Source organism: Fusarium odoratissimum, assembly GCF_000260195.1.
Source record: "Fusarium odoratissimum NRRL 54006 unplaced genomic scaffold supercont1.6, whole genome shotgun sequence".
Lineage (NCBI taxonomy): Eukaryota > Fungi > Ascomycota > Sordariomycetes > Hypocreales > Nectriaceae > Fusarium > Fusarium odoratissimum.
In genome coordinates, this window is record NW_022158692.1 from 604193 (window position 1) to 624092 (window position 19900).

At 49.3% G+C, this 19900-nt stretch overlaps 7 protein-coding genes across 9 annotated transcripts; 5 read left to right on the top strand and 2 right to left on the bottom strand.

The window, feature by feature from the left end:
* Nucleotides 1–2: 2 nt before the first annotated feature.
* On the top strand, nt 3–672 carry FOIG_04836 (uncharacterized protein; the record flags this gene model as incomplete). Its single annotated transcript, XM_031203160.1, has 1 exon — nt 3–672. One exon carries the CDS (start codon nt 3–5, stop codon nt 429–431), a length of 429 nt encoding a protein of 142 aa, XP_031066739.1. The 3' UTR covers nt 432–672.
* FOIG_04837 (uncharacterized protein) lies at nt 664–4758 on the bottom strand. 2 transcript variants are annotated; one of them, XM_031203161.1, is made up of 4 exons: nt 3638–4758; nt 3275–3580; nt 2754–3227; nt 664–2709 (listed from the first exon to the last, which is right to left on the bottom strand). In XM_031203161.1, the coding sequence occupies exons 1-4, from the start codon at nt 3764–3766 to the stop codon at nt 1489–1491; spliced, it is 2130 nt and encodes a 709-aa protein (XP_031066740.1). In that variant the 5' UTR covers nt 3767–4758; the 3' UTR covers nt 664–1488. The 2 variants fall into 2 exon arrangements, with proteins under 2 accessions (XP_031066740.1, XP_031066741.1); XM_031203162.1 differs by having other exon boundaries at nt 2754–3580.
* Nucleotides 894–1202, top strand: FOIG_04838 (uncharacterized protein; the record flags this gene model as incomplete). The annotated part of the gene is made up of 1 exon (XM_031203163.1): nt 894–1202. The coding sequence occupies one exon, from the start codon at nt 894–896 to the stop codon at nt 1200–1202; it is 309 nt and encodes a 102-aa protein (XP_031066742.1).
* A 688-nt stretch (nt 4759–5446) lies between the features above and the next one.
* Nucleotides 5447–7263, bottom strand: FOIG_04839 (tRNA dimethylallyltransferase). Its single transcript, XM_031203164.1, has 2 exons — nt 7052–7263; nt 5447–7008 (listed from the first exon to the last, which is right to left on the bottom strand). Exons 1-2 carry the CDS (start codon nt 7163–7165, stop codon nt 5722–5724), a joined length of 1401 nt encoding a protein of 466 aa, XP_031066743.1. The 5' UTR covers nt 7166–7263; the 3' UTR covers nt 5447–5721.
* A 194-nt stretch (nt 7264–7457) lies between these two features.
* On the top strand, nt 7458–9679 carry FOIG_04840 (protein transporter SEC61 subunit alpha). Of its 2 annotated transcripts, XM_031203165.1 has the most exons (3): nt 7458–7692; nt 7822–9166; nt 9217–9679. In XM_031203165.1, the coding sequence occupies exons 1-3, from the start codon at nt 7683–7685 to the stop codon at nt 9290–9292; spliced, it is 1431 nt and encodes a 476-aa protein (XP_031066744.1). In that variant the 5' UTR covers nt 7458–7682; the 3' UTR covers nt 9293–9679. The 2 variants fall into 2 exon arrangements, with proteins under 2 accessions (XP_031066744.1, XP_031066745.1); XM_031203166.1 differs by lacking the exon at nt 7458–7692 and having other exon boundaries at nt 7772–9166; nt 9217–9658.
* Nucleotides 9680–11527: 1848 nt separating this feature from the next.
* Nucleotides 11528–17771, top strand: FOIG_04841 (ATPase). Its single transcript, XM_031203167.1, has 2 exons — nt 11528–12497; nt 12568–17771. The coding sequence occupies exons 1-2, from the start codon at nt 12430–12432 to the stop codon at nt 17585–17587; spliced, it is 5088 nt and encodes a 1695-aa protein (XP_031066746.1). The 5' UTR covers nt 11528–12429; the 3' UTR covers nt 17588–17771.
* A 165-nt stretch (nt 17772–17936) lies between these two features.
* FOIG_04842 (uncharacterized protein) lies at nt 17937–19750 on the top strand. Its single transcript, XM_031203168.1, has 2 exons — nt 17937–18051; nt 18132–19750. The coding sequence occupies exons 1-2, from the start codon at nt 18004–18006 to the stop codon at nt 19584–19586; spliced, it is 1503 nt and encodes a 500-aa protein (XP_031066747.1). The 5' UTR covers nt 17937–18003; the 3' UTR covers nt 19587–19750.
* Nucleotides 19751–19900: the final 150 nt, after the last annotated feature.

Genomic DNA, 19900 nt, shown 5'->3' on the forward strand with positions numbered 1-19900 from the left:
CCATGTTCACTGCTGTCGGCTCACAAATACCCATAAACCCTTATATAACTCCATCCTCCTCACCAGCCCCCAAACCATCTGCCAAGCCTACAAACATCAGAATCTCACCGACAGGTATGTTCCTATCCATCAGAATAAAAATGGCCTCCCCCAGTAGTTTCATCACCATCGCCTCCCCCACTGCAACACTCGATGCCTCAACACAGCACTATCACGGCAATCCCAGCCGCTCTGACAAGATAGCCATCATTGGTTTGGCAGTCGGCATGGCGGTTCTGTTTCTCCTCTTTATTGTTCCGTGCTGTTGTCTGCAGTATCTGGCCCATCGGCAGCAGAAGAAGGAGCAGAGAAAAGAGGTTCAGGAGCGTGCTACAAGAGCGGCGAGACTCAATGTGGCGGCTGGTAATGGGTCAACTGCGGAACAGGTTTAGGTAAGTTATAGCGAGTGTACACTCAGGCAGGTAGGTCAGACAAGGTAGAGGTTGAGGTTGTTTGGAATGGCTGTAAGTGTATGTGGCTATCAGTGCCAGTCATCTAGAAATGATATGTTCGCAGACTTGGGCATTCATTAACCAAGTCCAAACGGTTACATGATCTTGTCCATACGCAAGTTTATTATCTTCTTCACTTATCGTTTGCTACACAGAAATATACAAAAACAGTGTTCCCATAATACATCGATCCGTTGCAGTGTTTGCTCAACAGTAGTGTATGTCAATACCTCATCTCCTCCATACTTCACTCGCATGCATCCCTTGGTGAACATCTTCAAGTAATTCCCATTGGCAGTAAAGAATAAACCGCGGCATGCTTCCTCGCAAGTCTCAAGCCCCCATCTCGGTATGTCACCCCCCTATCTCGCATCACGACTAACATCTCAGTCAACCGCAACAATGACCAACACCATCCACCGCCGCATGAGCGACAGAAGCGTCATCATCGCCATCGCCATCAGCTGCACCGCCGTCGTTGTCATCTTCCTCGCAGCAGTTCTCTTCTGCAGCTGGCGTTCTCGTCCCAAATCACCTACTGGTACCCGCGGCCGTGAGCATGACGATTCTGATGCCAACTCTGACATCGAACTGGATGCCATGCCTGATGGTGCTTTAAACCATCCTCTTGTGCGTGGGAGCAATGGTGCGGGACATGTTTATCCGGTTTTTGAATTGCCTCGTGAGCGTCATGCTCATGCTCAGAACTGATGATGTCTGAGGCATGGGGACTGCAATGATGGGCAGGCGGAAGATCAAGGAATGGCTGTGAGGGGATCAAGGACAATGGTTAGCCAGACACTTCTAACAAAGACTCCAAAATGTCGTGGCTCATAACTTGTGACTGTTGACAAAATATATTGATACAATTGCTCCCCTGGTAATATCCATCCCTACCAACGCCGCTCTATAAATCCAGCATGCACCCTACTCCATGGAGATTCCCAGCTCGTTATCATACCAACCCCAAACTTTTCATAAGTACAATCTCATAACCCTAACCCATATTGCCCATTGGGAAATTGCCAAATAACGAAACAGGCATCTGACTCTGCTGCTGCTGTGGCGGTTGGTTCATGGTCCCCCATAAATCCCAATTCAGCGTCGAGACATCCAGATAATTACCCAAGAACGGATCAAGATCAGTCATTTGATGTGAGTTTTGCGGAGGATGGGCGACAGGTTGTTGTGGCGAAGGTTCTGAAGTTCGGTTCTCGCTCTTGACGACGTCTCGTAGGCGATAGATAAAGTTTGGTGTCTCGAGGGGTTGGCCAGCTGCTCTGAAGGCTTGTTCTCGGTTCTTCCAAGCTTTCAGTACTGTTTGGGCTTGGATGTAGTATGTCTTTTGGGAAATGTCGAGGAGTTCGGTGTGGTAGTGGTAAATCTTCTGAACCATGTTCCATGCGCGGTCGGCGAGGGAACCAGTTGGTCGCTGGCAGAGCTGCTTGGTCATGACTGTAAAGATATCAATCTGGAAATGAAATTTGAGGAACCAGAGGAAACCAGTTTGGTCCATCACGCCATAAGCATCGGTGCTGTGCTCATTGTTCATCAACACAATCTTGAAGAGGTTATCCTTCTTGTCGAGAATTTCTGTTCCCCATTCTGGCTGCTCCTTCATGGGGACTAGTATCTCTCTCATCTTGCTGCAGATCATCGGACGAATGCTGAGGGCGGCAATGTGTACGTTTCCTGCTGTTGGGTCGATGTAACGGGCCTCAACCTCCAGCAAATTCTGTTCCAAATTGTCCACCAAATCTCGGTACTGTTGGATGCTCGGTAGAATTGCAGGATCCTGGCCTTCAAAGTCGTGTCCCATGACGGCAGCTTCTAATCCGGGGGTTCCGTGGAGTGATTCGGCGTTGACGAGGAATTTGGCGATTTGGTAGCCGATTAGACAGAAAGCCATTTCTGTTGGACCCTCGCGGGGTAGAACGGGTTCGATTGATCCTGGGAAAAGGTCGGCATCGTTTACGTTTTGTGGCATCTTGGTGTCCCAGCTGCTTGGAAGAAGCGAGTGGCTCAAGCCAGAAACTAGAGCGTTCTTGGCATCTTGGAGGATGATCTGCCACCACATACGTCGTCGCATTTCGGTCTCAAAGGCGTTCAGTCCCAGGTAGTCGCCGTCACGGTGGTAGCCCATCTTTTGCGCGATACGCACGACCATTCCACTAAGAATCCAGGCCGCATGTCGATCATATCGGTTCTGGAGAGATAACTGGTATCGTCAGCAACAGTCACACAGGGGCATTATAGTCTTACCAAGTATAGCAGCAATGCCTGCAGAGCCACCATGTCGTAATTTTTGAGAAAGTTAAACTTTGTAAGTGCCACTTTGGTTCCAATGGTATACCGCCGAAGAGCTTCATCCCGAGACGTTCCCAGCATCTGAAGACACTCAGCCTCGGTGAGGGATACTGTGGCCATGGTGAAGATGGCGAATAAGAGAGCCTGGTAGTTGAGTGGGATCTTGTTGATATCGGTAGCCATCTCCAAGGCAAATGGCTGCACAGATGGAACATGGATGATCTTGGTCAGAGGATTGACGCGATCGACAAACAACTGCCAGAGTCTAAAGATGTGAACTGGCTCAGGCTGAAGTTCCTCGCAGGATCTGGTAGCTGTATCGGCTGGTATCAGAAGATCGATATTGTAATCTGGGCTCAAATCTTCAGAGCCCATAACACTGGCTTCTTCTGGATCATCGGTGTCGACAATTTCTCTCATGGCTTGGAGCTTGAATGGCATTAGTGCATGTTAGCAGGTCAAGTCAGTAGACTCACCTCATCGTGGATATTAGCCCAGAGATAACTGTCCATGAATCGCACTCCACCTTCTTCCTTGACCATCTTTCCCGTTGGTTTCCACTTGGACTGGCCATCGATGTTGGTAGGTGTCGCGGGATAAGTATCTGGTGCGGTCCCATTTGTAGCAGGCGAATGACCAACAGCAGAAGGAGATGGTACAGAACCATCGGCATATTGTTTTAGCAACTGCTCACATCGTGCAAGTCTTTCCTGAAGGTCCTGATTGGGTCTCCGGCGCTTCCTTGCTGGAGCGGGAGTGCTTGGAGTACAGGTAACATTTGCCTATAAAGTCGCATCAATAACTAAAGCTGATAAGAGATTGCGGCTGTAGATGCTCACCTTGATGCAGTTTGAACAGGGCGTGTTACGATCGCATTTGATCTTGCGATGCTGACACAAGACGCAGGCCAAGACACGAGGGTTCTTGTGCGACACAGAGCCCGGCCCGTGAGTAATATTGCTTGACATGACCGCAGAATTGAGCAAAACCTCACATAACAGTTATAGAGTCTCGTCGTTGAGAGTTGAAGGTTGAGTAAAATATCCTATGACGCCAGCGTGAGCTCCACCTTAAGACTGTACAGTACGTACAGCTCAGGCAGGCGGGTAGCTGGGGTTCTTCAGAAGCCCGCTTCCGTCCGTTTCACTGGGGTCAGGTGAGTGAGGGGGAGGGGCAGCAGAACAGAAACGCAAATGGAACAAAGGTTCTGTCAGGACTGAAAGAGGAGGAAGAGAAACAAAAATGATGATGTGAAATGGATATGATCGATCAACACTCTAAAACTCCCCGGTGCAAAAAACGATAAGCAGGGCAGCTGACGATACCGTAAGATGCCGAGTCTACCGGTATAATGTAGAGCCGGTTATGGCTGAGGTGCGTTGCTTGTCTTGTCTCTTCTGGGAGGTAGCCCAGGGGCTTTGGTTTTTTCCTTGTCTTGTCGGATTGTTCAGTGGTTGTTGAAGATTGTGCTAGTTGCCCAATGCCTCTGCATAAAAGGTGGTATGAAAGGATTGAATAATTAAACGCGCATACCGGAATCCGCGTATTCCGTTTATTCAACAATCACATCAGTTGACGTAGGTTTCAGGGAAGTAAACATAGAGGAATAAATATAAGTAAAATACCCCTTTGTTCTTAGGGCTGTATTGATTCAGGCAGATATTTTGTTGCCTTAATTCTCCATACCGTAAATAGACGGTAGACCTGGCCTCAAAGATCCAAAGGGCAAGGTTGATATAAAGCTGCCTGACAGGAAAATCGCTGGTGCATTCCTTTGAGTTTCACATGGTCGATGTGCTAAAATCGAATCTTCTAGCTGAAACTGACCAATGAGGACCCCCTGGACCCGAACTCGAGCCCGTCTAGCTGGATAGCGGCGGACTTTTGTCATCCAAGTCCGCCGCAACGGACCAGAGCGCCAGCCCTGCCCGATGACTCAATTTGTATCAGAATAGTTACCGTATGCAGACTGACGGACATTAAATACTTAAAACCTTGATCCGATACTATCCCAAAGGGTCTGTAGTTTAGCACCCTACGTCAGACCTTTATACACAACCGTCTGAAACTCTTGATCAATATTTTCGTAAACTTCGGAAGCTCCGGAAGGTTAAGCCACTTAAACTAGGTAGACTACCTGGCCTCTTAGACCCAAACGCTCAGTTCAGGTCCATGATTACCTATAAGTTCTTCTCCGCAGTCTTTCCATGACTCCCTGTGTTGCTCTCACTCGTCGGGTTATGGCAACAGCCCGGCCCCATATGGTTTTCGTATCCTTGTCTATCTTTCGCGTTCTGATGATATGCCCCCACGGACGTGATATCACCGAGTGTCCGGTGAACCTATCAGGCTCTGAAGAGTAGCAGTTCATCAAAACTGACTTCTATCATGATCTGCCGCATTGAAGGTCTTGTGCCTGATTCGGGTGAGCGGGTTATTATCGTCCTTGTAGCCTAGGCCAGCTGACCATTATGCAAACTGGCATGATCCTTGATCAAGCCAAAGGACGTCGCATAGATGGTCTTGATGTATGCTCGACTCTGCCAACTCATCATAATTACGGTAAGCCCTATGATAGAGTTCAACGGTTTGTCTGCTCTTAACCTCTCGGAGTCCGGTTAGGGCTTCAGGGTCACTTCGATTTGTAAGGCAGACTTGATGGTTCACACGGCATTTCAAACAGACCTGATTGAAACATCGAATGATACCTCATTTATTCGTTTACACGGGTGAACGGCTAGCATCCGAGTCGATCCGATGACGGCATCTGGTGTCGGTATATTGTTTCAAGAGCGATGACCTTCAGCAGCCAGCTTTACGCGTAACCATAATTCTCATATCATTGCAAGTGACGTGATCGTTAAATACCGGTACGGAACGGACCTCAGATCGTGGCATGGTAAGGTTTGACTGTTTGTATTGATCACTCTGAAAACATGGACCCTAACTCTGGCCCAGAGTCTCCTTCATCTTTGTCCTTGGGCACTTTTTCCACTGGAACCAAAGACGTTCTAGCTTTCTTGCGAACAACTCGTCGGTGAGTTGAACTCTTCAAGTGCTGCTTCCATGCTTCTTCTGTCATTAACACCGTATGACAGACTTCGCATGTACGTTTACACGGTGTTGCTTTTGGTGGTGGGTTGCCAACTTGTGTGAGAACCTCTTTAGCGAGTGACGATATCTCAGTCGGTAATGGACGTTCTTCGCCTTTCAGGAACTGCTCCGTCAACTTGATCGCCGGCTCAACGACGTTCTGTCCATATGCTGAAACATCCGTACTGTCTAGAAGATACATGTTGTTCATAGCTTCTGGGCCAATCTCGCGTATCCGTGGAATCTGCTTCAGTCTTATCCAGCGAGTCTGGTAGACAGCGTATCTTCTCGTTGCCGACTTCATCTCTTCAAGTCCTGCGCTCTTCAATTTCTCAAGCTCTGCAGCCTCTCGCCCCTCGTCAACAGCAGACAGGTATGGCTCGAATTGCTTATATCCAATTGACTGCCAAATGCCCTTTGTCATGTCAAGCCGTTGACCTTCCACTTCCTTTTTATGCTTAAATTCGTAAAGTTCTCGGACTTCATCCATGAGTCCACTCGTCTGCATCTTATCGACTCGCTTATCGAGACGATCTCGTAGGACATCTCGTTCCGAGTAGACCCAGAACAGCAGATTCTCCCAGGGCTGTTTGTTGGCGTCTTGCTGAGCCGCTTCTTTTCTAGCTTGTTGCTCAGCATAGTATTCGGATGCTCTTTTGCCGCTCCTTAGGTAAATCTCCAGAGATCGCTGAATCTTGCGACGATCCTTGGGGTGCCATCGATCGGCCATGACAGGGTCAACCTTTCGTAACTCGTGGAGCATAACTTCGCCTGACTCTTGCAGAATTGGAAATGACTTGGACATATCCAGGTCTATGTCATCTAGAATAACCTCTTTGAAGAGTATAGGGTCGACGTAATACTGTGAACCACCGACGAGGATGGGCAATCGTCCTCGACCGCGAATCTCCCGTATTGTTCGAGTCGCTTCCCTCTTGAAATCATCAACATCCCATGGTTGCTCATCCAAAGAAATATGTCCAAGAAGATGATGAGGAATACCACGCTGTTCTTCAACAGTGATTTTGTTGGTGATGATTGGCAGTCCATTATACAACTGCATAGCATCGGCATTGATGATTTCACCATTCAACCGAGTTGCGAGTTCAACAGCCAACTAAATTCGTCAGATCCATTCTGTCATGTAGCATAACACTTACATCTGACTTGCCCGTGCCCGTTGATCCTAGCACAACCACCAGGGGTTCTGCTGGAGGTTTTCTAGACATTGTAGTGACATTTCGCCTGAGAAGAGGACTCAGGCGACGAAGCATCTAATATGATAAAGCCATAAATACTGATACACGATATTTGCCCTTGTCGTTTTGTTCCAGTGCTGATGAACGATATTGAGTCAAATCCTCAAATGTTCCAGAACAGGCAAAGCGGAGTCATTTTGACGGAAAAATTACGGCGGGGTTCAAAGCTTAGCTTCAATTGGTCTCAGAGGCTGAAACCCCTTTGTTCACAGCTAGCTAGCTCCCTATAGGTACGTTTTACCTATGGAGAAGCTCAGGGAATGGAAACTTAGCTGGAGCTCCCATCTCGCCCCTGGCTGGGGTCGGTCACGTGCCACTCCACTCCCAATATTGGACACATCTACAATTTGGGCTCATTGAAGCCAGATCGCCAACCTCCGCCCCCCCAGCTCTCCTTTAATTATTCTCCCATCGACCCTTCAAATCGCCTGGGCTCTTCAAGCTCAGCATCTTCCTTTTCTTTCCTTCTTTCTTCCCCTCATTGGATGAATAGTCCAATTCTTGTTCTGTCCCTTTAGTATCGTTGCCCACCATGAGTTCCCGTAAGTTGTTCTCCTTGTCTGGAGCTGAAGCTCAAACTTTTGAGCTCGCGCGACATCACAAAATGGCGCGCAATTGCCAATTGGCATCGCGATCATCAGACCAAAGCTGACAGTGGCTGCGCTCGATAGTACGATTCCTCGATCTGGTCAAACCGTTCGTGCCGTTCCTCCCTGAGGTTCAGCAGCCGGAGACCAAGATTCCCTTCAACCAGAAGCTCATGTGGACGGCCCTCACCCTCCTCATCTTCCTGGTCATGAGCCAGATGCCTCTCTACGGTATCGTCTCCTCCGACAACTCGGATCCTCTATACTGGCTGCGAATGGTCATCGCGAGTAACCGTGGTACACTGATGGAATTGGGTATCACCCCCATCATCTCCTCTGGCATGGTTTTCCAGCTCCTTGCTGGCACCCACATGATCGACGTCAACCTTGACCTCAAGTCCGACCGCGAGCTCTACCAGACCGCCCAGAAGCTTCTGGCCTTCATCCTCTCCGCCGGTACTGCTACTGTCTACGTCTTCTCCGGTCTCTATGGACCTCCCTCCGACCTCGGTGCTGGTATTGTCTTCCTCCTGATTCTCCAGCTTGTTGTTGCCGGCATGATTGTCATCCTCCTCGACGAGCTCCTCCAGAAGGGCTACGGTCTTGGCAGCGGTATCTCTCTGTTCATTGCCACCAACATCTGCGAGTCCATCATGTGGAAGGCTTTCTCCCCCACCACCATCAACACTGGCCGTGGTCCCGAGTTTGAGGGTGCTGTCATTGCCCTCTTCCACCTCCTCATGACCTGGCCCAACAAGCAGCGAGCTCTCCAGGAGGCTTTCTACCGCCAGAACCTCCCCAACATCATGAACCTCCTTGCCACCATTGCCGTCTTCGCCGCTGTCATCTACCTCCAGGGTTTCCGCGTCGAGATCCCCGTCAAGTCTTCTCGCCAGCGTGGTGCTCGTGGATCTTACCCCGTCCGCCTGTTCTACACCTCCAACATGCCCATCATGCTGCAGTCCGCTCTTTCTTCCAACGTCTTCCTTATCAGCCAGATGCTCTACTCCCGCTTCTCTGAGAACCTCCTTGTCCGTCTCTTCGGTGTCTGGGAGGCTAAGGATGGTTCTTCTCAGCTCCACGCTACCTCTGGTCTCGTCTACTACATGTCTCCTCCCCAGAACATGAAGGAGGCTCTTCTCGACCCTATCCACATGAGTGCCTACATTGTCTACATGCTCGGTGCTTGCGCTCTCTTCTCCAAGACCTGGATTGAGGTTTCTGGCTCCAGCCCTCGTGATGTTGCCAAGCAGCTCAAGGATCAGGGTCTCGTCATGGCCGGTCACCGTGATCAGTCCATGTACAAAGAGCTCAAGCGTATCATTCCTACTGCCGCTGCCTTTGGTGGTGCCTGCATTGGTGCGCTCTCCGTCACCAGTGACCTTTTGGGCGCTCTTGGTTCCGGTACTGGTACTCTCCTTGCTGTCACGTAAGTTGAATCTCGTCTTAATACTTCAATCGCAATACTAACAGATACAGTATCATCTACGGTTACTTCGAAATCGCCGCCAAGGAGGGTGACATGGCCGGTATGAAGGGCATGATTATGGGCTAATCAGCCATCTTGACGAACTAAGGCACGATTGATTCAGCCTTACGTTGTGGCCCGAGACGGGCGTATTGTGTATCAACAGTAAAGAGGAAGAAAAGATAAAATAGTTAACATGTTTTTGTTTCCTTTTTGCTCGACAAGCCGGAGGAGTCGGGGTAGTGATGTCATCTTGGCTGGGAAGGGAATTGGGACAGTTATTAAAGGCTGTCGTGTCAATATTAACAAAAATAGCTCAAGAGCTGTCATGACGGGTTGGTTGGAGAGGGACGCCATGTCTGAAAGCCACGTGTGGTACGGATGAGCTCCGTTGTAACTCAAGAACGATCTATGAATGACATATATTTAATGCCAATTGTGCAACGTCCGATTTCGCTTGACTGTAACTGCAGGGTAGTTTACATGGGAATGAATAAAGCGATGACTGTCACCCTACATGGTTACATAACCAAAGAGTTAAACAATCTCTACACCAGAGTCTAGTTCACGGATTGTCTCAACACGGCAGGTCTCACCGGTCCTGCAGAAGTGAGGCCCTCGCGTCACGGTCCAACAGGAACACACCCAGTTCAACTGCAAGGTCATCAGACTTCGATTGGTCAAAGACGTTGAATGTAACCGCTACACGGCATTAGAACGTGGGGGAACCGTTTTCCCCAGGGATCTGGAGTAACAGTAAGGAACGAGTGTATTAGCCGGCGGTGAGGGATAGCGAATCACGAAAGAGGGGATTGTGATCAACCTGACGGTTTGCATGTGTTGAGGCTGAATGCACGACATGTGTCTCGTCGTACAGTACGTTTGAAAGTTGTGCTGCTCGACAATGTGATTGTTGCAAAGACTGTGATAATATAGCACGGTGTATAGAGCCTCAATGGCGTTTTTGACGGTTGATAGGTGAGAAACAAAGTTATAAGCGATTGGATGAGGCGTATTTCCTGCATATCATAGAGCTACGGACACAATTGTGATGGGTGCGCTCAGACCGCAGGGTGGCATGGAAGCTGTTGAAGGCATGATCCCTGTTCAAAGAGGACGCAAGACTTCAGCTCATTTGGTGTTGTTGTGGAGATTGTTCTTTCTAGGGTAGCTTGTGATGGTGCTTGACTGGAACGTTTGTCGTGAATTGCATGATATGGTTAGGATGCAATTGGCAATTGTTGATCAAACAAAGAAGGGCAATGATGTTTGACCTTCATGAATGATCTTTGTCTGCAGATACAATTCATCTGGGTGGATGAAAGAGAACAATCACGAGCCACTTGAATGGGGACACTCGCCGGTATACACGGGTAGAGGATCATCGTCGAATGTTTGGTAGCAGTCAATGTAATCAATTAGGTATTAATCAGGCTCTTTCAATTGCACTTCTTTCAATTGACAACGATCACGATCCCAGTTATCACCGTGTCTACCGAATACAGGTACGTGCGTGGAAATTAGTCAAGACTACTGGCATTTCACTGATTCATAAATAACTGCACGTTCCCACGCGTCAACTCACGATGGTTTACCACTCCTTAGTCCTATAACTTCGCCCTTGTTTTTTCGAGTCAGTCCATCATTTTACAGTCTGTCGGTATCAATTCCGAGCCAATGTCTCATATGTCTCATAACGTCATGACCGATACCTGTTAGATAAGGCTGTCGGAGCGAGTTACCTGATGCAAAGGGCACTTTTGTAGCGGTCGGTTAGGTATCTTCAAGTTCGAACGCTAACTGGGTCTGTGTGGTTAAAATACCTTGTCTAGACATGTCTGAGTTTTGGCTCAACGTTGATATCCTTGTGACCTTTTTCAAGGATCATTTGCTATCAATCAGTAGCATTTGAACATGAAAACATTCATAGCATTCAATTGATTGTGTTGAATTGAGGAATCTGACACCTGCTTGAAACGGAGTAGACGAGGTGATTGTCCCCGCAGCCCCGTCATACAGTATAGAACTGGGGTAACATACAGATTGCTCGCATCATTAATTGCTAATGTTTGTCATGACGAGTTGTGAGAAATTTATAGTGGGTAAATGGGTCCAAAGGATCGTTGAGGCTAGAGGTTTTCTCAAAGTTAATTCTGTACGAAGAAATAGTCAAGGAATAACCCGACGCCAACTAAATTCAGGGCGTTCGTAAAGTTACAGAGCAGGGCAACATTGCATTCATCATCTGTATGGATCGCATCGCATCGCATCGCATCCACCGTTACCTGACCTACTGCACTGTGCCTAGCCTAGGCCATCACTGCCCCACTAAAGCTTCATAGCTTGCATCTCACTCCCTGGACACCGACACATGCCCTCCACTTTCCTCTCCCCCCGGTGCATCCAACAAGAGTAAAGTCTTGTCTTGTCTTGTCTTGCGTGCGTGTGAATCCATAACGTATCTCGGACTTGTGTTGTTTGGGCCTGGCCTAGTCTTCCCCGTTCGTTCGGTTCGTTTGGTTCTTCTCTTCAACGGCCGCCGCACTCTTCGTCTCTTCCTCCTCTTTTCTTAGTTCCTGCAAGTCACGGTCAAAACTTTTTGTTTCGACTGCATTCTTCATCTAATACTTCCATTGACATCGGTACTGATATTCTTTCATTTTGGTTTCTTGCAGAGTATTCTTTTTGGTCCCTTCACGCTCTCTACAAAGACGTCATTCGTCGGAGAGTGTTCAGAGTTCGCATACAAACTCTGACGGCATCTGATCGATGATCACCACGACAATCTGCGACCTCGGCATCATCTTACAGTTCGATTGAGTGCTGAACGACTCAAAAATTGCGATCGCAAAGAAGCGCAATTACGGTCTTGAGATTTCAGTTCTTGACTATCCGGGTTCTACCAGAATCGCTTCCGTCACGCCACGCTCAATGGTGCTTGCAAGTGACACTTGACCGGGATCATTGCGACAAAGCACCGACAAGACTGCAATACCTTGACACCCTCGACACCTCCGGCGCCGCAGCCACCGCTACCAGTTCGACGCACGCGTGCAACCCACCTTGGGTCTTGACGAGCACCTGCCCGAACCCGTTGCCTGAGAACTCTTTTAACGCATACAATCCCGTCAATCCATTGTCGCGACATCTCGAATTACTTGCTTTCCGCCCCTGCGGCAGTCCCCCACACCAGTGAGCTCGACCTGAGCAATATCTCTGAAACCATGGGGTTTGCGCAGTGCAATGGAACTATATGGGAGATTGATGACTTCAGCGTCTGCTTCCGAGTAGAGTTTGTGCTCCCTTGTCTTGACCCCTGTGCTTTGAAAAGCTGGCTGACCGTTTTTCTTGTACTGCTCTAGCTACCTGCAGATTCTGTTCCCTCTGATCGCCCTGTTCGTTTCCGTTGCGCTTTTGGCCTGGACAAGCATCTCCCGCGTTCTGAGCTCCTGGTCCAAGTCCAAAGCTAGGTATCAACAGCTTGCAAGCGAGGACCGACGCCACAGCCATACCGATCTTCCTCCCGAGCAGGTTGACGATTCTGATGACGATGATGGGCTTGAGATTAACGGCGGTCGATTGGCCCTTGTCAAGACTACTACTCGTGGTTCTATTGTACAAGCCGACACACCTCCCGGACAATTGGTTTCGCAGGTCGTCGAGGAACTTGCTATCGCTGGTCTCATTGCTGTAAATATTCTTCAGCTGACTGAAGGCAGCAAGGGGCGCCATAGTCGTCCTGCAGCTATTGCTGGTCTACTTATTTGGATCTACGTTTTTATCCTCTCGACTCTGCGTCTGGTGCTCGGTGCTCTGAAATGGCGTGGTCCTCATCTCTGGAACCATACGGCTTTCCTCTACGGCTTCAACTGGGTTCTCTCAGTCTTTCTTTTCCGATCCGCCTTCCTCCAAGATGACATTAGCCGAACCGACAAGAACACAACGATTGTGGAGTTTGCACTTATCACGCTCCTTTTCGTAATGGCAATGACCACTAGAAAGGGCAACAAAACAGTCCGCTTGGAATGGGAGGACGGAATTGAGCCCTCGCGTGAGCCCTTGGCCAGTCTGTTTTCCCTGGCTGTGTTTGGCTGGGTTGATGCCATTGTCTACAAGGGCTGGAAGGCTCCAATGGAAATGGAGCATGTTTGGAACTTGCTGCCCAAGGACAAGGCCGCTGCTGTTATTGCTGATTACCGTCAGATGAAACGAACTGGTTCTCTTGCGGTGCATCTGCTCAAGTACTTCAAGCGGGACTTGCTGATTCAATGCGCTCTCGCCGTCCTTGCTGGCCTCTTCACTTTTGCGCCAACCCTTCTTCTGAAGGTAATTCTCGAATTCGTGGAAGACTACAATGCAGGACTGGAGAAGACAATCGAATTCTGGGAAGGCGAGAATACAGAAAAATCGGGTAGCAACCTACCGATTAATGTCATCTGGCTTTATGTCATTGGCCTTCCTGTAGTCGATTTAATACGTTCATACGCCGATAACCAAGCTCTCTGGATTGGTCGAAAGATCTGCATCCGTGTCCGAGCTCTTATTATTGGCGACATCTATGCCAAAGCACTTCGTCGCAAGGCTTCCACAGGCAAGGACAAGGTGCTGCTTGATGACAAAGTTAGCCCTCCAAAGGAAGACGAGACGCAGAATGGCTTTGTTGGAAAGATTAAGCGAGCCTTGAGCATGAAGAAGGGCGATAAGAAAGCCTCTCCCAACGATGCCGAATCTGCCAACGAGAGTATCAAGGACGACAAGAAGGACGATTCTGCTGATGAGCAGGCCAATCTGGGTACTATCATCAACCTCATGTCTATCGACAGTTTCAAGATCTCCGAAGTCACTGCGTATCTACACTTTCTGTGTGCTTCCGCTCCTACACAGCTGGTTATTGCTGTTGTACTGCTCTGGCAGGTCATGGGTCTAAGTGCCATCCCTGGTATCATCGTCATGGTCCTCCTCCTGCCTGTCAACTACGGTCTTGCTCGGGGTTTCACCATCACTTCGAAGAGAATTCTTGCAGCAACCGATAAGCGTACTAACGTAACCAATGAAGTCTTGCAAAACATTCGCATCATCAAGTACTTTGCCTGGGAACAACGCTTTGGCCGTATCATTGACGAGAAGCGTCAACTGGAACTCAAGGCTTTGCGTTCGAGGTTCATGGTCTGGGCACTGGCTGTAGCTATTTGGAACTCCGTGCCCGTTCTCATCACCTTCTTCTCGTTCCTTGTCTACACAGTTGTCGAGAAAAAGCCCCTGAAGCCATCCATTGCCTTTACAGCCATGTCACTCTTCATGCTCCTCCGCGTCCCTCTGGACCAGTTTGGCGATATGTTCGCCCACGTCCAGGAAACCAAGGTTTCTATCGATCGTGTGGAGGAGTTTCTTCAGGAGGAAGAGACCGACAAGTATATCCAGCTTGGCTTGGATAATGTGGATGACGACGGTGTCAGGCGAATTGGTTTCAACAACGCTACTCTTACGTGGGGTAGCAAAGACACTGTTGCTGAGGATAGTGCCCGTGCTTTCCGACTCATGGATCTGGACATTGATTTCAAGATCGGTAAGCTGAATATCATCGCAGGCCCTACAGGTTCCGGAAAGACATCCATGTTGATGGGTCTTCTTGGCGAAATGACTCTGCTTGAAGGTGGCGTTTACTGTCCTGGTGGCCGCAGCCGAGAAGACGTTCACCCCGACCCTGAGACTGGTCTCGCCAACACGATCGCCTACGTCGCACAATCCGCTTGGTTGGTTAATGCAAACGTCCGCGAAAACATTCTCTTCTCTGCACCATTTGACGAGCAACGGTACCGCAATGTCATTGTGGCTTGTGCACTGGAACGCGACCTCCAGATTCTCGACCACGGCGACGAAACACTGGTTGGAGAAAAGGGCATCACACTTTCTGGTGGACAGAAGCAACGTATTTCTCTTGCTCGTGCTCTCTACTCCAACTCTGCCCATCTACTACTTGACGACTGTCTGAGCGCTGTTGACTCGCACACCGCGCAATGGATCTTTAGCAACTGCATTCGAGGACCCCTCATGAGGAACCGAACTTGTGTTCTTGTCACACACAACACGACCCTCTGTGTTCCTGCTTCGGATTACGTGGTCCTGCTCGAGAATGGTCGAGTTGATATCCAAGGTCCTTCAGCTGAGGTTATTGCTTCCGGCAAGCTTGGTGAGGAGATTCAAAAGTCTCATCCCGGCTCAGCCAACCCCTCGCGCATTCCTTCTCGTGTCCCCTCAAGCGTCGGTGATGATGAAACCACCGTTAACGGCCAAGGCGATGCTCTCGATGGCGTGGATAGCTCCAAGAAGGACGCTCAGAACAAACCCAAGAAGGATGCTATGGAAGAGACCAAGGCCACTGGGTCAGTCAAGTGGCCCGTTCTCAAGCTGTACCTTCAGTCTATGGGCCCTTGGTGGTTCTGGATTGTTGCTCTCTTCGTCTTTATTTCTCAGCAGGTTTCTGGATTGGCCACCAACCTCTGGGTCCGCGTATGGGCGAACCAATACGTCAATGGTACAGCAGAGTCAAAGGTCATCCCGGCTATGTACTCTTCTACACAATTCAACGCTGTCGGCTTTGCCAACGTTGTCCGACTTGGCTCTGTGGAAGACATGAAGTCTCTCGATGGGTCCATTTCTGCGCAAGATCACCCGCATGGGGTCAACGCCATGTACTACTTGAGCGTTCTCGCTGCTATCGGAATTGCTGGTGCCCTCGCAGCTCTCTTCAGAGATCTGTGGATCTTCCTGGGATCGTTGACGGCATCAAAGGGCATTCACGATCGGTTGATAGCATCTGTGACGCGAGCTAAGTTCAGGTTCTTTGATGTTACGCCACTAGGCCAGTTGATGAACCGATTCAGTAAAGATCTGGAGGCGGTCGATCAAGAAATTGCACCTGTGGCAATTGGAGTAATCAGCTGTGGCATTTCTCTCATGATGACGGTTGGCCTGATCGCATACATCACACCCAACTTCTTGTACGCCGCTGCTGGTATTGCTGTTCTGTTCTACCTCATCGCCGCTTTCTACCTCCGAGCTTCTCGTGATCTGAAGCGTCTTGAGGCAGTTCAGCGCAGTCCTCTGTTCCAGCAATTTGGAGAGACATTGAGTGGTATGACAACCATTCGAGCTTATGGTGACGAGCGACGATTCATCCGAGACAATCTGGAGAAGATCAACACTCAGAGCCGACCCTTCATTTACCTGTGGGCATGCAATAGATGGCTGGCCTTCAGGGCTGATCTTGTGGGAGACTTGGTGGCCTTCTTTGCTGGCATGTTCCTTATCCTCAACCTTGGTAAGACCGATGCAGGTGCTGCGGGTATTTCTCTGAGCTACGCATTGAGCTTCACCGAGAGCGTTCTGTGGCTTGTACGTCTTTATGCCATTAACGAGCAAAACATGAACTCTATGGAACGTATCAAGGAGTATCTCGATGTTGAGCAAGAGGCAGAAGCTGTTATTGAGGACAGCCGACCCCCAGCAGACTGGCCTCGCAAGGGATCGGTCGAGTTTGTGGACTACACAACAAGTTACCGAAAGGAGCTCAACCCTGTCTTGCAGAACATTACACTCAAGATTGAGCCGCAAGAAAAGGTTGGTATTGTTGGAAGAACAGGTGCAGGCAAGAGTTCTCTGGCTCTGGCAATTTTCCGGGCGCTAGAGGCAGACAAGGGCAAGATCCTTATCGACGGACTCGAGATTGGCAGCATTGGTCTTCAGGATCTCCGAGAGAACATCACTATTGTTCCTCAAGATCCCACACTATTCCACGGCACGATTCGAAGCAACTTGGATCCATTCGATCAATACACAGATGATCAGATCTTTGCTGCGCTCCGACGAGTACAGCTCATTGGTCCGGATGAGGCTCTAACATCGCCACCTACGCCTACACAAACACCTGGCTCACCAAACTCACCGACTACCAAGACCAACAAGAACATTTTCTTGAATCTTCAATCACCAGTTGCAGCATCCGGCTCAAACCTGTCACAAGGACAGCGCCAGCTTCTGTGTCTTGCTCGAGCCATGCTCAAGTCTCCCACAGTGTTAGTCATGGACGAAGCCACAGCATCCATCGACTACGCCACCGACTCAAAGATCCAAGAAACAATCCGCGAGCTCACAGGCACCGTGATCACAATTGCCCATCGACTAGCAACCATTGTAGACTACGACAAGGTGCTGGTTCTCGATAAGGGCCAGGTGGTTGAGTATGCTCATCCTTGGGAACTCATCAACAACAAGGATGGTACATTCCGAAGTATGTGTGAGATGAGTGGTGAGCTGGATGTTCTCCTCAAGGCGGCGAAGAAGAAGTGGGATTCTGGACGTTTGGTGGATGTTGATCCATAGGGGGAGAAAGAGAAACTACCACGTATAGAAGAGGAGGATTAAAAGTATGAGAGGAACGGTTTCCGGGATTCAGTACTTGTATATTTGTGGTGATGAGCCATGGACTTGAATAAAAGTATAGAAGGCATATGCCTATAATTATGAGTTCCGAGCATTGACTGGTGCTGGGTGGTGCCTGAAATGTGTATCAGGATACTGTGGTAATGTCTAATGTCATCAAAATGAAGCCATCGTCAACGCCAAAGTGGGTCCGGAAAGTGGATGAGATCTTCTCCGCAATTCGGCGTCAAGATTGCATGAACTGGATACACCCTGATACTTCAATAGTTTAATACAACTTATTAACGTAGATACTGTATAGAGTATGTGTCTATTCATATAAATGCTTCAGTAACTGCATTACCCCTGCTCACTCAATGCAGGGCAAGCATGACTCTCAGGCAGCACCAGCTTTACTGACAAGGGTACGTATCTTTGCTTTCGTCACTGGGTTACAGACCGATTCGTTGGCCTTGACGACTTGACAACATAACATCAACTCTAGCTCTTGTCTTATAAAATAGTTTCATTCGCTTGCTCGTATCCCCCCTCTTGTTTACTGTATTCTTCTTCACCCCTCATTTTCCACCGCGGTTTTTTGGCAGTGCTTCACAGCCAATACTTACGTGTACCGCTGTGGCGAGGTCGGATTGGGCACGTGCTCAGCACTCCATCAGGATCTAGACTTGATCACCATCTCCGACTTTTTATATCGTTCTTCATCAACCCGTCACGGGCGATTAACTCTTTGGCTGTGGGAATATCGTCTAGTATGGCATCGCAGCGAACGTCACAGACTCCTCCGCACTTGGACTCGGAGAGCGTGACGAGTGGTCAAACGTCTACTTCGCAAATGCCGATGCATCATTACCCAGAGGATCAACGACAACAGCAGAATGTAACGCCTTATACGGACCGCTCAGAGGATGATCCGCCTCCGAGTTACACTGTAGTCGACAATGAGGGGCCTCACGCGAATCCATTTGACCTGTTGCCTACCAGCTCATCCTCCCTTGGTCTGCATCCCTTCAAGGGAACTTCCAACGACAAAGTAGTCTACTATCTCGACAAGCGTCTTGATGCAGACCCTGAATTTCTCGAACAGCACATCTCAGAACTCGCCAAGGAACCACCAAGACCATACGTTCGCATCCAAGGTCTAGGCCGCAAATCCAGCAAGGATGGAATCGACTTTGACATCCACATTGAACTCACGCCCCTGTTGTATCAAGAGATGGCAACCCGTCGTTCATGGAGACGCATACGCGCCGTGAACAATTTCGACAAAGTGCGCCGCGGGACAGCGACTATGACACGCGCACCGGGATTCGGAGGGAGAGGACCGCCAGAGGAGGGCACACCGGGTGTTGCGCAATGGTGCTATCGATACTGTGCGAGCAAAGCCGGTCTAAAGGTGTTTGTGCTAGAGCGGCGCTTGACGGGCTGGGATTTCGCCCTCGTGGGGTCTAGGCTGGAGAGTTTGGTGCGGGGGACGGGATATCGTGGGGAAGTCAACATTACGTTTCCTACGACGAATGCCCGCGTTGAGATATACAACCGCTGCATAACCAATCGATGGCGCCTCACACGATGGATTGTACTTTTGTTTTATTTTACTCTCCTATGGATATTCACTTGGCCGTGGGTATCGCTGCGAACGAGGTGGTACGAGACGGTATTCGTGGAGTGGTCGTTAAGCCGACCTGACAGACAGGGAACGCTACGATATGCATGTATGAGTGAAGATCAGTGGTTCAGGCTCTGGCGACGGCCCATTGAGCAGGCCATTCGGACGAGGCGGCGAGGACGGTTGAGTCGTGATGATATAGTGGACGAGTGTGTGGTGCCTGGGGCTGAAGACTCCGCGAGGGGGATGAGAGCGGGATTGGAGGTTTTGCAGCGGACGTTTGGATGGGGAGGAGATGGAGAGGGGAGTGGAAGACATTCGCCGTGTATTTGATGGTGTTTGGGTTGATGTTAGGGGCATTAGATTGAGCTCTCTCCTGGGGTTTGCATGGAAGCGTTGGCGTATTAAGATTGCGTTGCCTTGCATTGGTCTTTAGTTATGATTCATGATAGTTATTCCCAACTCAAAATGCTATTCGTTTGTGTTTTAAGCTGTCATTCTGGGTTTGTTGTGCTGTTTAACATGACCTTCTCACAATGTGCAAATGAGTCACCCCTGAGACGACACCACGAAGTTTAAGGGCCGGCAGGCGAGAGAGAAGTGCCAAAAGGCCTCATAATACAAGATCTGAATATCCGAGAGCCAAA